Source organism: Tenrec ecaudatus, chromosome X (genome assembly GCF_050624435.1).
Source record: "Tenrec ecaudatus isolate mTenEca1 chromosome X, mTenEca1.hap1, whole genome shotgun sequence".
In the NCBI taxonomy this organism is placed as follows: Eukaryota; Metazoa; Chordata; class Mammalia; order Afrosoricida; family Tenrecidae; genus Tenrec; species Tenrec ecaudatus.
Window position 1 is genome coordinate 10502950 of NC_134548.1, and position 15060 is coordinate 10518009.

Here is a 15060-nt window from a genome sequence, read left to right on the forward strand (position 1 = left end):
CTCAGAGCAACCCTATGTACAACAGAACAGAACATCACCGGGGCCTGCACCAACTGCACCCTGGTTTGGTTTGAGTCCATTGTTGCAGCCACTTAATCAATCCATCTCGTGAAGGGCCTTGCTCTTGTTTGTTGCCCCTCCACTTTACCGAGCATGACGTCAATCTTCAGGGACTGGTCTCCAAAGCCTTCACACCACGTGTTTTTGAAGGAGAAACATGATTCTAGTGGTCATTACCCTGATAGCCCCCAAATAAGGGCATCTCCGCTCAGATACAGCATTTAAGTTTAGCTAAGAATAATACTTATTCTTGCAAGAACAGACTAGGATAAAAAGATATGAAACTGGCACCTGGCCTCTTCTACTGTGTTTCCCCAAAAGTAAGACATCCCCCGAAAATAAAACCTACTTACAGTTTTGCCTCTTGCTGAAATATAAGGAATCCCCCCAAAATAAGACCTCCCTGAGAATAAGGCCTGCCCAATAATAAGCCCACCCCCGCCCCAAGCTGCGTTAACTCTGGACTCTGGATCATAGTGGCCGGTGCCGCCACGCAGCACACTGTTGGCCTTAGCGCAGCTGGAGCAGACAGGAATTGCAAGGTCTCTTTTAATCAAAGAGCCTGCACCACCGCCAGGACAAGCTGCCGCCTGCTGCTCACTCTGCCCTGACAGATTCTGGCTGACTCACAATTAGACAGTGAGCCGCGCAGGGCAGAAGTAACAAGAAAATCTTTATGCTTTAGGAGTCCCAGTTTGTCTGGTTATGCTGGTTTGTGATGACAACTACTTCTGTACCGTATACAGGTAATAAATTTCCTTTTTTTGTTGTTCAACAATAAATGTGTACCATATTCTTCTTCATGGAAAAAAAGACATCCCCTGAAAATCAGACGTAGCGCATCTTTGGAGCAAATATGAATATAAGACACTGTCTTATTTTCGGGGAAACAGGGTACTACATGAAGCCAAATCCCAATGGGCACCTGTCCTCAGATTGACAGCCTCCTGGTCGGTTGGTTGTGTGATGCTCTTACTGAAGATTTTCCTGGTTCACAAGCATTATCGCTTGTGATTTTCAAGCACATCATTTAATAAAGTGCTCCACTTCAAACAGTTGCATCTCTAGACTCATCTCTGCATCGTCCTCGGGAAGCCTCCATTACATCCGAGACCCCTAAACCTGTCAACTTGTCTTTCTTTTTTATCATTTTATTGGGGGCTCCTACAACTCTTATCGCAGTCCATACATACATCCATTGTTTCAAGCACATTAGTACATATGTTGCCATCATCGTTTTCAAAGCATTTCCTTTCTACTTGAGTCCTTGGTATCAGCTCCTCATTCCCCCACCTCCCTTCTTCAGGAACCCTTTATAATTTACAAATTATTTTTTTTTCATGCCTTGCACTGTCCGATGTCTCCTTTTACCCCCTTGTCTTTTGTCCATCCCCACCTTCCCCTTCCCCTCTTGGTATGGCTACTTTCAATATTGGTCCTGGGGAGTTTATCTGTCCTATAGTCCCTGTGTTTCCATCTCTTATCTGTACCCATGTACATGCTCTGGTCTAGCCAGATTTGTAAGTTAGAATTAGGGTCATGATAGGGGGCGGGGGAAGCATTAAAGAACCAGAGGAAAGCTGTATGTTTCATCAGTGCTACACTGTACGCTTATTGACTTGTCTTCTCCCCGCAACCCTTCTGTAAGTAGGTGTCCAGTTGCTTACAGATTGGCTTTGGGTCTCTACTCCACACTCCTCCCCTCATTCACATTATGAATTTTTGCTGGGGGTCTTTGGTGCCTGATACATGATATGATCAACACCTCGTGATCACACAAGCTGGTGTGTTTCTTCCATGTGGGCTTTGTTGTTTCTCTGCCACATGACCACTTGTTTATATTCAAGCCTTTAATACCCCAGACAAAGTAAAAAGAAATAAAGGAAAGAACTAGAAATCTAAATACAGGCATGTGGATATGGACATTTATTTATATATGATAATGGGGAAATAGATCTATGTACATATATTTATAGGGTTAATATTAAAAGCAGATGGACATTGGGCCCCTACTCAAGTACTCCCTCAACAAACGAATACTTTGTTCTAATAATCCAGCACTCTGAGATGCTCACCTTCCTGACACGGTCACTGAAGACAAAGCAGGTGCATAAGCAAATGTGGTGACGAAAGCTGATGGTGCGTGGTAATCAACCTGTCTTTTTATCCTTGCTGAAAACTCAGCTGTTCATCTGATTTTTGTCACTTGATAATGTGAAAAGATTGATTTCTGGCTGAGCACAAGGCTTTTCCTTTTCCTTTAGCGTTTATAAGTTTGTTTGCACGACAATGTAGTCAAAGGGGTTTTAAATTTATTCTCTCTGAATTGCATTGGCATTCTTGATTCTGATGACTCCAGTTTTCCATTAATTCTGAAACATTTAGCCATAGTCACTGCAAGCATCGCCTTTCCTGAAATCTATGAATTCTTTGAAACTCCTACTCCACACATATCCGACCTTCTTTCTCTATTCTCCATGTCTCCTAATCTGTCTTTCCTATTTTCATATTCTTTTACCTCTCCAGGCTATTTTCGGGAGAATACTTTTGGTCTATCTCACAGTTTAGTGGTTATCACATACATTATATCTAATTTATTATTTAAATAGTTCCTTGTCAGGTAAGTGAGCCATCTTGGAAGTCTGGCCCAGCTATGCCTTAGTGACTCAATCCTCAGCTTCCATATAACATATAACAATTCCAAAGGAAACTATTCATCTGAACTCAATCTAGTGAAGCATGAAATGTATTAATAAATTGTTTAAAACACGTGACTTTTTGCAGTGACTTTGCAACTCAAAGCTCTCATATGCTATGTTGATATTATAGGGCATCTTAATTTCCAATTTCTAGAAGATGAGCACCTAATTCTTGAATTCATAATTGATCTGCACACATCAATTAGCAACTATGAAAGTGTCACAGTCACATTGATAATTAAAATGGACAATATTTACCCTGAGTATTAATTACTTATGCACGACATCTTAAAATCCTTAGGAAAACAACGCCATGATCTTTGTATATACAGAAGTATTTATATAACAAGACAAAAGTAACAAAAAACATAAGGAAGAAGATTAATTTTACTGTTCTAAAAACATAATTGAGAAAGTGAAAAGCCATAAGCTGTGACAAATGTCTGCATAGCATGCAAATCATAAAGGAATGTTATGAAATGTTTTTTATATATCAGTAATAAGGAAAAAATCTGATTACATATTGGTCAGGAGAAATGAGCAGATGTTTCATAGATAAAACATTAGTGATCAGTAAATATTTGAAATGATACTCAACCTCATCCAAATCCAAACCAAACCCCATCACTATTGTCCAATTTCCACTCATCATGACTATGGTAGTTACATACTTTTATGTCAGCTTGAAGATATATAAAAATGTGGGGGTGGTATCCAATCTGTCAATCAGATCACAGCCTGATGGTGCCTCCATTTGAATGGGGGTTTCTCATAAGGAGGGCCTGGGAATGGCCCCACTTTCTGCCTTTCCCCTCTAGCTTTTCTGAGACCCTGAAAATAGCCCGAGCCCTGAAATGTTTCCACCAACCTTGGATTCGGGCGACTGGCACCCACTGGCCTGTGATCTTCCTCTATTCTGCACCATGGCATGTGGTTTTGTGAGTCTGAAAAGGGACTTATGGACTAGCATTGGACTGATGGGCTTGAGGTGGACTGGGCTGGGATGCTTTTTTGATATAAGTTCTTTCTTACACATATATGAGTGTCACTGGATTTGTTTCTCTAGTCAATCCTACCTCACACAGTGACCCTATAGTACAGAATACACATAGCAACCCTGTAGGACAGAGCAGCCTGTCCCTTAGGGTTTTAGAGTTTGCAATATTTACAGAAGTACAATGCCTCATATTTTTCCCACTGAGAAAGTCAACCTCCTCAATAATCAGATATATGAAAACTAAACCCACAATGAGATGCTATTTACTAACCTCTAAATTGGCAAACCATTCAAAAGTCAGAGAATGCCTAGTGTTTGTTAAGGGATAAAGCCATTTGAACTTTCTTACATTATGGTGAGAGTGTGAATCACTGCAAACCTTTACGAGACAATTTAATACTATCAAGTAAAATTGTAGTTCTGTGTTCCTTGTGGCTGTTATGATTAAGTTTGAGTGAATCAGTTCCAACAGAACGAAGCATTGCCTGGTCTCACACCATCCTCACAATTGTTATATTTGAGCGCATTGGTGCAGCCAGTGTGAAAATCCATCTCATGGATGGTCTTCTTTTTCTCTGACCCTCGACTTTCTAACCACCTAATACTTAGGACTTGGCAACTCTCCTTTTAAAGACACACACTTGAGAAACTCACACAGATGTACAGCAGAAATAGTCTAGCAGCATTCTTGATCGTAGCACAAAACCTGGAAACCACCCAAAGCCCATCAGCAGTGGGATGGATAAATAAATTGTAGAATGCTTGTGGCTATACAGCATGACAATGAGTGAATTCTTCTTTTGTGCAAGAACATAATATTGACTGAACAAAGCAAGCCACAGATGAATACAAACCATCTCATTCAATTTAATGTACGGTTTAAAATCTACAGCACTATTTGTGAGTTGATGTGTGTGTGTGTGTGTGTGTGTGTGTGTGTTCTCATCTTCTGAATAGAAGTTAACTTAGGGGGTGAGAATAGATTAGCATTCAAGAGTGGCAGAGGCGTCTATTATTTCTATGTCTTATGCATGAATATGAAGATATTTGTTTAGTGATGATGAGGATATGATAATGATATATACTTAATATGTATTCCACATTATTAGCTGCTTACCTAAAGATTGGCCATTTGAAACCACCCAATGGTACCTCAGAATAAAGGCCTGGTAATCTGATTTTATAAGGATTATAGCCACGAAAATTTTATGGAGCAATTATACAATGAAATGTGCAGTTTATCATTATTCAAACCTGACCGGATAACAAGGGGTAATATTTCAGAATACACCATTTTTGAAAAATAAGGATATGTCAATAAACAGTGAAGTTGATCAGAAAAAAAGACTGATGAAAATAGTTCAGAGTTTGGCAGCTAGCTGAAAGGTTGGCAGTTCAAACCCACCATGAGGTACCTTGCAATTTGCTCCTACACTGTGATGAAACCGTCTGCAGCAGTTCTGTTCCATACATGTTGGATTGCCAGAAATCAGAATGGACCTCAGAGAAATTTACAATGAAAGCAATAGTCTATGAGATGTAAACCACAACCCCCCAGAAAAGGATTGAGTAATGGAAATAGATAGCATAAATATTTAGTTTCTCAAATGAGTATTACGGACTTGCAAGTGGCAGCATAAGTATATTAGAGTGAGATTCCGTTCGACTTTGTCACACTAGCCATATGAACAGATCCTCATTTTATCATAAAAACTTCGCAGGCAATGTGCTCCCAGGAAGCAGACACACAGTGACTCAGGCTGACATGGGTTATTTGGCTGGCCAGTAGCTATCCTTTCATTCTGGTTTATATGTCAATCTTGCCACTTCTCATCTCTGACTTTGTCGTGCTGTGGTAGTTTGTGTGCTGCTGCGATGCTGGAAGTTATGCGACTGGGATTTCAAATGTCAGTAGGGTCACCCATGGTGGACAGGTTTTAGCAGCGCTTCCAGACTGAAGAAAATTAAAACAAGTCTATCAGAGCCGAAGTGCAACCTTGACTATAGACCCCTAATTTTGAGACCATCTCAAAAATAGACTTGCTGCATTGAACACTAGTGACAGGAGACTTGATCAGTTGTGGGAGGCCTTTGAGAATATCACACATGAAAACAAAGCAAAAGATCAATGAGATCATAGGAAACAAAGGAAAGACTAAAATATATCTGAAAAGAGACTCTGAAATGTAGGGTAACTAGAGTAAAAGCAAGAAATGATGAGCCTAACAGATGATTCCAAAGGCAAGTCTAATAATGAACTGTGCAAAGACCTGAAGTTAGACAACTAGAACACAGTTGGCCTTTCGCACACTGAGAGTGGGAGAAATATTCAAGCCTCAGTTGAAATATTCAAGAATTCTATAAAAATAGCACTGAAAAGTATAGAAAGCACCAAAATAAGATAGCAGGAATGTACAGAGACTCTATGTCAAAAGAATTGGTCTGTGTTGCACCATTTCAGAAGGTAGCATACTGTCAAGAATCAATGATATTGAGGGAAGAAATCCAAAGTGTAATGAAGGCATTGGCCAAAATCAAGGTTACAGGACTTGATGGAATATTCATTGGGACCTTTCAGCTAACCGATGTAACACTAGAGGTGCTCCAACATCTAGTCCAACACATTTGAAAGGCAACTAGCTAGTCAACCAACTGGAAGGGATCCATATTTGTGCCCATTCCAAAGAAAGGTCAGAAGTGACTTGATGGCATCTAATGCATCTAACAACAGGTTTCTAGCTTTCATGTATTCAAGCTCTCCCAGGATTTACTGTTTTGTTTGTTCATTTTGGTTGTTTTTCTTCACATACAGATCCAAAGTCCTTTGAGGGCAGAAATAATGTCTTACATTCCTTTGATTCATCCTCAAGGAAATGCATTTTTTGGCATATAGTAAATGTTCAGTTACATTTGCCAACTGGTTGATTGGCAGAAATGTTGATTATGAATGCATGATCTTGTTTGCACTTATATTAGCCTATATTATTGTTATAATAGAAAATGTTCTCATTCAGGATAATGATCAGAACTCCACTTCGGCCACCAAAAACTGACTTAAATGCAAATGCAAAACTCTTGCCAGGTTCAAGTTTACATAACGCACTCTTTCAAAATTTGGCTCCTCATCAACCTGCTGTGAGTACAAGGTCATTAAATCAGTGACAAACTTTTGACACTTGGGGACTTCCTGAAAGATGTGTTCAGCAAGGGCATCATGGAATTGAAGGATAATGTTGAAGTAGTTGATATGGCATGAGCATCACCAAACGTAGGAGAGGTGATGGCAAATGATAATTCAACAATCAATATCATTGCTGTTCATTGTCAAATTTTGAATCATAGCAAGGGAGGACTCTTTCTAATAAGTCCAGGTGAAATTGCATTTGAGTTGACAACTGCTGTACTTCCCACATTAGTCAAGGGCAAAGCCATCGCTTGCCATGAATCTTCGCTGGATATAGCAATGGATCGTTTTAAGCACTGGACACAATTGTGTCCTGTGAACACTGAACACCAAGAGCTAGAGGAGCTCTACTCCTAAATAATGTTTCTAACTGCCTAGAAAATTAATGCATGCATTCCACAAGACAATGAGGGGAGAAGCCAACTGGATTTTTAAATAGGAGAGTGAATTTAGTTCTTAAGGCATCTTTGCTCTCTGGTTGACCATTGATAACTTTGAATCCATCTGTGCTAGAGCTTAAAGCAGCCCATGCAGATTCATAAGCAGGCACTAGGTTTACTTTCTCTCTCTCTCTCTCTCTCTCTCTCTCTCTCTCTCTCTCTCTTTGCATACCTGTGCTCCTAGCAATTTATATGAGGAAGCTACAAAAGGTTCATGGAAAAATTCCATTATCTTCGCATTCCATTTTTCCATGAATTGTTGTAAGCCCTCTCATGTAATCTAACAGAGTGGGCGCAGCAGGGTTCTTTCATTTCCAATACAATCACTGCATGCACTTAATGACAAATGGGCCAGTGAGTGGCCATGAAAATTGTTAGCCATTGTGGACTCTTAAGTGGTAGCTTTCGATATGCCAGGCAGCTTCATTCTCTACTTGATCTCTGGGGTGTTAACACATAGTTGAGGAATGGCCATCGCTAACTCCAGATCTCACAAGCAGCAGGACTTAATTAACATCACAACGACCAAGCATTCTTGTGTTAGAAGGGCTTTCTTACTCTTAAAGCTATTCTTTCCTAGGACACTAGTGAGAAGGTTGGTTTGAGACCCTTGAATCACTCTTAAAATTCAGGAGGTGGTTGAAATTGTCTTTATTGACCTTTGTGAGGAAGCCTCCTCCAATAACTTTAAGGGTTGGTAAAATAATCTCTTTCCCTTCTAACTAAGGTTGCCACAGACCACCTACTTCTTGGTGGGTGGGAATTGTAAGTTGAAAGGCCCTCTCTCAACCTCCGCTTCATTATTTCAAGTAGAGGGAAGGGTGCCTATATTTGAGAAAGATCTTCTGTCTACAGGAACATCCATAAGACTATACTGATGTATTAGAATAATTTCAATTTCTTTCTGGAGGAATTTGACTTTGAGAATCTTAATATGGGGTTTCCAAATGACTTTTGTGTGCTTGTATCTCAATATGGTAGTTACCAAAATCCCACCGAGAGAGGCATTGCTACACTGAATTGGAAACAGCTATTAAAAAACTGTTGTGTATATAGCAGGCTTTCAATGACTTACAAAATGACATCAATCACATATATGATGAAGAAGGAAACTGTACATTTAGATAGTGACGTAAAAAGTATTATTGTGACACTCAGTATTTATGTGAATGTGAGAAAATTGGTGAACTTATATGCAATTCAAGCTCCTTATTAGAAAATTATATGGATCTAAATTTTTTCCACCTATAACCTAGCATATGTATTTTGAAAATGATAAATTACTATATATGTGTCAGAGATTGTTCAGGCTCATGCATATTAATAAGGTGTTCTGACTTCTATAATAAGAATACTTGTTTATATTTTGTGCCATAGTGGGGTATGCATTGGGCTATGAGTGTGTCAGCAGTGTGAGCCCAACAACCATGCTTCAGAAGAAAGATGAGGTTGTCTGCTCAAATAATGTTTTATAGCTCAGAAACCTTAGGGAACACTTCTACCCTGTCCTGTAGGGTCAGTATACCAGAGATTTAAGTATTTGGAATTTCCTACTATGTAGCACTACCACTCAAGGAGGAATAGCCAAAAGATGTTTTCCTGTGTTTCATTAATTATGCAAAGGTATTTGATGGTATGGGTCATAACGAATTGTGGATAACATTGAAGAGAGAATGAAAATTCCAGAACACTTAATTTTGCTCATGGGCAACCTATGCATGGACCAAACTGCAGTCATTTGAATGTCAAGTCAGGAAAAGCGTGGATCCCAGTTGAATTCTTTCACCATATTTATTCACTCTGTATGCTGAGCAAATAATCTGAGAAACTACAGTATATGAAGAAGAACTTGGCATCAAGATTGGAGGATGACTCATTGACAGCCTGTGATATACAGATGATACAATCTTTCTTGCTGAAGCAAAGATGACTTGAAGCATTTACCAATGAAGATTATAAACACTATAGCCTTCAGTATGGTTGCAACTCAGTGTCAAGAAAGGAAACATCCTCCCCACCATTGGACCAATAAGCAGCGTCACAGTAAGCTGAAGATGTCAAGAATTTCATTTTAATTGGATGCACAATCAATGCCCATGGAAGCAATAGTCAGAAATCAGATGACATATTGCATTGAGCAAATCTTCAGCGAAAGACCTCTATAAAGTATTGAAAAGTGAAGCTATCACCTTAAATAATAAGGTGTGCCTGACCCAAGATATGGTAATATGTAATCACCCCATATGCATGTGAATTCTGGACAATGAATAAGGAATACCAACTGAAGAACATGATCCCTTTGAATTATGGTATTGGTGACGAATATTAAATTCAAGAAGACTTCAAAAGTTCATGAAACATGCCATTAAAATCCATCGGTTTTCCATGAATTCTTGGAAGCCCACTTCCAGAAGAAAGAGCACATCTCTGTTGCAAGAGGGCAAGCGTTTGCCTTGTGACTTTTGGACACGTTACTAGAAGGACCCAGTGCCTGAAGAACAAGCTCATGCTATTAAAGGAGAGGGTCAGTGAGAATCAGGAAGGTCTTTAACAATCTGGACTGATACAGTGGCTACAACAATAAACTCAGACATAGCAAGGATTGTGAGAAAGGTGCAGAACCAGGCAGTGTTTTGGTCTATTGTCTACAGTGATGTTGTAAGTTGGAACAGACCCAACACCACTCAACAAGACAGCACTTTGTAGCATCTTGTAGAGCAAAGACTGTGTGTTGACCTTTATAATGTTAGGTCTGAATCTTCTCATTTCTCTCATAAAAACGTATAAAACAAGGGTGCCATGTGTCTGGACCAGCTTCAATTTGGTAGAGTTAGATACACAGGAGAATTATGCTTCAGGATGCGATGGCATTGCAAACAAGATCTTTTCAAAGCTCCTAGGACTCGGTGTCCTAGAAAGTGTTACTGTCTAAGGAACAAAGTCAACATGAATTTTAGTAGTCAATAGATGCAAAGGATTGAGATACAGAGCCTTTAGCCTGTTCACAACCATGACTTCATGGGACTTTCAAGGGGATTCTATATATTATTATTTTATATAGCAATATTATCATCTGTTTTTACATATTATTAACATGAAGTTCATAGAGATTAAAATGATTTGTCCAAGATCATATGCCTCTTTCGTGAAACTTGAATCAAAGACATTAGATTCATGTTGACATTAGAGTGCTGAGCTACTGAACTTAGTTTACTTTCAAATAATCACATTTCTTAACTTGTTTATTTCCTAACATGCAATTTTATGGCAAACTATATGTGAAAAACATATTTAAGCATATTATTCTGCGTAAGTAGCTCTTCTGGGTGTGTGTTTAAAAATGTCCCAATCAGCATAAACACCATTATGATTGTTGTCATTATCACCGAATCATAGGATAGAATGGTGGACACAACCATATGGTGTCCTTCTTCTTTGAAAAGTTACTCATCTAAGTAGATAATTATTGGCATTTATACCTACCTGCATTGGAACCAAGTGCTGTGAGTGCTCAACGAACCTGTGATAAAGAGAGTTAATTGAGTCATGAAGGTCAGGGAAAACCACGAGGAAATATTAGTTGGTCTGAGAGATGAACAATAAGCTGGTATTAATCAGACAAAGATGAGAAGTGTGAGAATTCCAGAGGATTATGAAACCCGACAATTGTGAAGAAGACCAATATGGCTAGAGGGGAAGGAATCAGATGGTAATGGGCTGAGATGAGGGACAATGTCGACTGGGACCAGATCATATGGAAATTTAAAGTCATGTCAATTACTATTTATGGAGAGCAATAATGTAAACCAAGGGATGTGGCATAATCAGATTTGAGCATTTAATGTTCGCTACTGCGCTTAGAATGGCATGCAGGAAGGCCACCTATAAAGCAAGGAGTAGGGATTGATCAACTGGAGCGGAAGAAGTTAAAATAGAAAGAAATAGACATATGAGAAATATTTAGGAGATACAATCAATAGAACTGCATGAGGTATGGTAGGTGATGAAAACACAGGTCCGGAGAGAAACTTGCATAAAATGATCATGGAAGTTATTAATGTACATGCTGTTGTCGAAGAGGGTGTAGTGTGAGAAGTAAGGTCCGACGATGCATTTATACAACACAACTTTTCTAGGCCAGGGAGCGAGAAACAAGGAGGCAAATTAGGAGTGTCACACTCAAGGGAGGAAAGTACTTCAAGAAGAAAGGAGGGGCCAGTGACTTTAAATGCAATGGAAATGTCAAGAAAGATGAGAACAGAAAAAAAATTCTTTGGCTTAGTTACTAGGAATTCATTGGCAGACGTAGTGAGAGCTGTTTCTGAGGATTGACACGACTGGAATCCAAATTGAGGAGAGGTGAGAAACACAATGAGTAGGCTAGACTAGATCCTCTCTAAAGTCCCTTCCAGCTCTACAATAATATAATGCTGTGATTTCATATTGCTGGCCAGCATATCTCTCTCTCTCTCTCTCTCTCTCTCTCTCTCTCTCTCTCTCTCTCTCTCTCTCTCTCTCTCTCTCTCTCTCACTTGCTTCTCTACCCACTCCACTCCTGATTAATAGCATGAATCTGACTACTTTGTCAAAAGAAATGATTTGCTAATATTGCATTACTTTGGACATCCTTACAACTCTCCTGAGTACACTTTGGGAAAATTATTTTCATATATATATATATTGTTTTGGAAATAAACTTGAACACGCAGATTGTGTAATTTTCCCCAGAGTACCAATTGGCGAAATATACTTCCAGTAATTGATTTTCATTTTGGGTCAGGACTGTGGGGATAAAATCAGTTCTAGTGTTTCCATGTGGATGCATTTGGAAGTAACAGAGTTGAATGAAGCTGCAGTCCAGGAATGGCTCACACGGCACAATATTGTTTTTCTTTTAAATTGAATCATTTTTTCTAGGCTTTGAGAGGTAAGACAATATATCCAACGAACTGATTTGCTATGTAAGCTGATTGCTTGAATACTGCTCGATGTCATCTAAAAAGAGTTTCGGATACCTCACTGTTTGAAATCTTGGTGGGGCTGAGATCTGATAAAAGGGCTACCTTTACTATCCAAAGTTTGGCGATCTATGGATCAGCAGTGTCAACCTCAGCTAGATACTTGTTAGAAATGCAGAATCTCAGAGATCACCCTACATCCATTGGATCAGAATCCACATAATTTTTTGTTGGGTGATTTACATGAATATTCTCAAAAACGCACGACCATGGAGTCGATACCAACTTGTCCTCAGTAGATAGAATTGGCCCCGTGGGTTTCGGAGACTAACTGGTTACTGAAGCAGAATGCTCTGTCTTTAGTGTTTTTCAAACCTTGCAGTTATGAGCCTATGGCGTAACCTCTACACAACCAGGGCGCCCATATTAACGTCAGAAAGTGAAATGAATTTGCAACTTTTCCTCCAGACTCATCTTTGTAAAAGCAAAAAATTCTTTGTTACTCAGCTATGAAATTCCAAAGGATCCAAAGGCAGGCTTGCCATTCACGGACTAAAACTTTGTTATCTTATTTTGATTTAAACTCCAGACATGCAGGGAATGCCAAGGTGAATAACGAAGTATATTTCCCTGACAAAAAGGTTACTAACCTAGCTCATTGCAGAACATGCATTTTTCATGTCCCCTTACTAATTACTTGCTTTGAACTATCTACCCTTCCTCTTTTATATTTATAAGGATAAGATTTGTACATCTAAATCCAAATAGTAGGGCTGCCGGTCAAGCTTCTGTACTAAATTTATAAACTTTCACCATTTTCAGTCTCTGTAACCAATTTAAGAGATGAACACCTGTCTTGTATTAGAAGACCCTTCCTGGAAATTAACAGCTAGAATTGGCAGATGAAATTCAACCCCCAGCCCAACCTACCTTGTTCCCTTTCTGACATGGACCCTTGGTCTAACCTTTAACCAGGGAAGAGAAAGATTGCTACTGCCCCCTGCTGGCCCATTGATTTTCTCCCTCCACAAACTCGTGGCTTGGAGAGAATGCCACGGAGGAAAGCATAGTGGAAGGGGCATCTCCTTGTATAGACGTAGAGGGATCGTTTAGGAACAGGTGGAGAAAATCAAACTAGAACATTTTGAAAGCGAGGAAGGCATACATCGAAACAAACAAAACAAACAAACAAACAAACAAACGACATTGACCTCGAATTGATTCAGACTCCTAGCGGGTCCTATAGGACAGAGTAGAACAGCCCCATAGGGTTTTCATGACTGTTCTGTACAAAAACAGACTGCTACATCTTCCTCCCGCCAAGTGCCTGGTAGATTCAAGCTGTCGACCTTTCCATTAGGCGCCGAGTGCTTAACCACTGTGCCACCAGGGCTCCTGGAAGGCGTAAAGGCTTCTAAATTAAATGATCGATCCGTGTGAACTTTTATCTGAACACGGGCTTCTCTGAGTCAAATAAATGGTCCATCCTCTTCAGCACAGGACTCCTCTCTTGTCTCTGGCTTCATTGGCAAGTAGTACACTACCTACTCCTCTAGCAAATTTCAGCACTCTCGCTCCTTCGCAGATCGAAATGCTCCCAATTTCCGTTCCCCACGCCTAGACCTTATTCTTGTCTCCTTTCTCTTTCAAACTCCGGACCCTCCCACCCACCGTTAGACTCGCATTTCTAGCTCAGACCTCAGCCTCGCTCACCCTATCGTTTCCGTGTCCCCTTTCCCCCTCTCTGCTCTCTCCTTGTCATCGCACCCGCTTTCGGAACAGCCAGATACTCTTTGCCTTGGACTGAAAGCAGGCACATCCCCTCTGGAATGCCTCTCCCCCGACCCCCGCCCCAATCTGACTGAAAAAGGAAACATGCGCACTTCAGAGCTAGGAGCTGTCCGAGTGCTGAAATTTATAGGCTGGGTAAGATCACGTCTCCGTCTCTTTCTGTAGCCCTCATTCCAGCACAGGATCTCAGCGATTCTTCCCCTCTTTCCCCCACCCACTCTAGCGCGCAGAGTCCTTTCTTCTCTCTCATTTACAACTTCTTCCGAAAAGAGAACATTTTCTAGAAGGAAGGGCTTTGCCATTTAGGAAGGATATAAAACAAAAGCCAGCATGGCATGGTCACCAGCCCCCTTTGCATGGTGATGCGATTAAGGTAGCAGCATTTTTATTATTCAGGGAAAGCAGCTGGGGGATTCACCAGTTCTGGGGCTTTTGTCTTTCCTGGGCTAACTGATGGTCCTGAGCCTCGCTTGGACCTGATCATGATACCCAAGACTGGCACTTTTTGTTTTTGCTTGTTAAACTGTGCAAACCCAAATCTCTTTTTGGTTTTCAAGGAAATTAGATCCCTGCCAGATTTTAAATCTGGACAATAGATACTTTGTCCTAGCTTCTTTTTGGAATCATTTCTGGGATATTTTCCACAAGCATCACAGAAACAGGAATGAACCGTCAGCTAGTGAACATTTTGACAGCCTTGTTTGCATTTTTCTTAGAGACAAACCACTTCAGGTAGGTGAAACGACTTTGCATGTTGATCTTTATCACAGGAAAACTGTTTTAAAGTGAAGATGTCATGTAATTGTTCTCTATTTTTATGACCTGTGTAATATTATTTTAAATTTGTAAAGGGGAGTTAGATGTCTTTTGTTCATTTAGAAAGCTTAATTATGGTGGGAGGATGGTGAATTTTCACAAAAGCAAGTTTTGT

General features: G+C 39.9%; 1 protein-coding gene across 2 annotated transcripts in view; it reads left to right on the plus strand.

The window, feature by feature from the left end:
- Positions 1-14793: 14793 nt before the first annotated feature.
- The window catches only part of GLRA2 (glycine receptor alpha 2), a 228217-nt gene continuing 227950 nt past the window's right edge, over positions 14794-15060 (plus strand). For both annotated transcript variants that reach the window (XM_075539272.1, XM_075539271.1), the window contains exon 1: positions 14794-14861. In XM_075539272.1, the coding sequence (XP_075395387.1) occupies positions 14794-14861 (68 nt within the window). The remainder of the gene's footprint in view (positions 14862-15060) is intronic.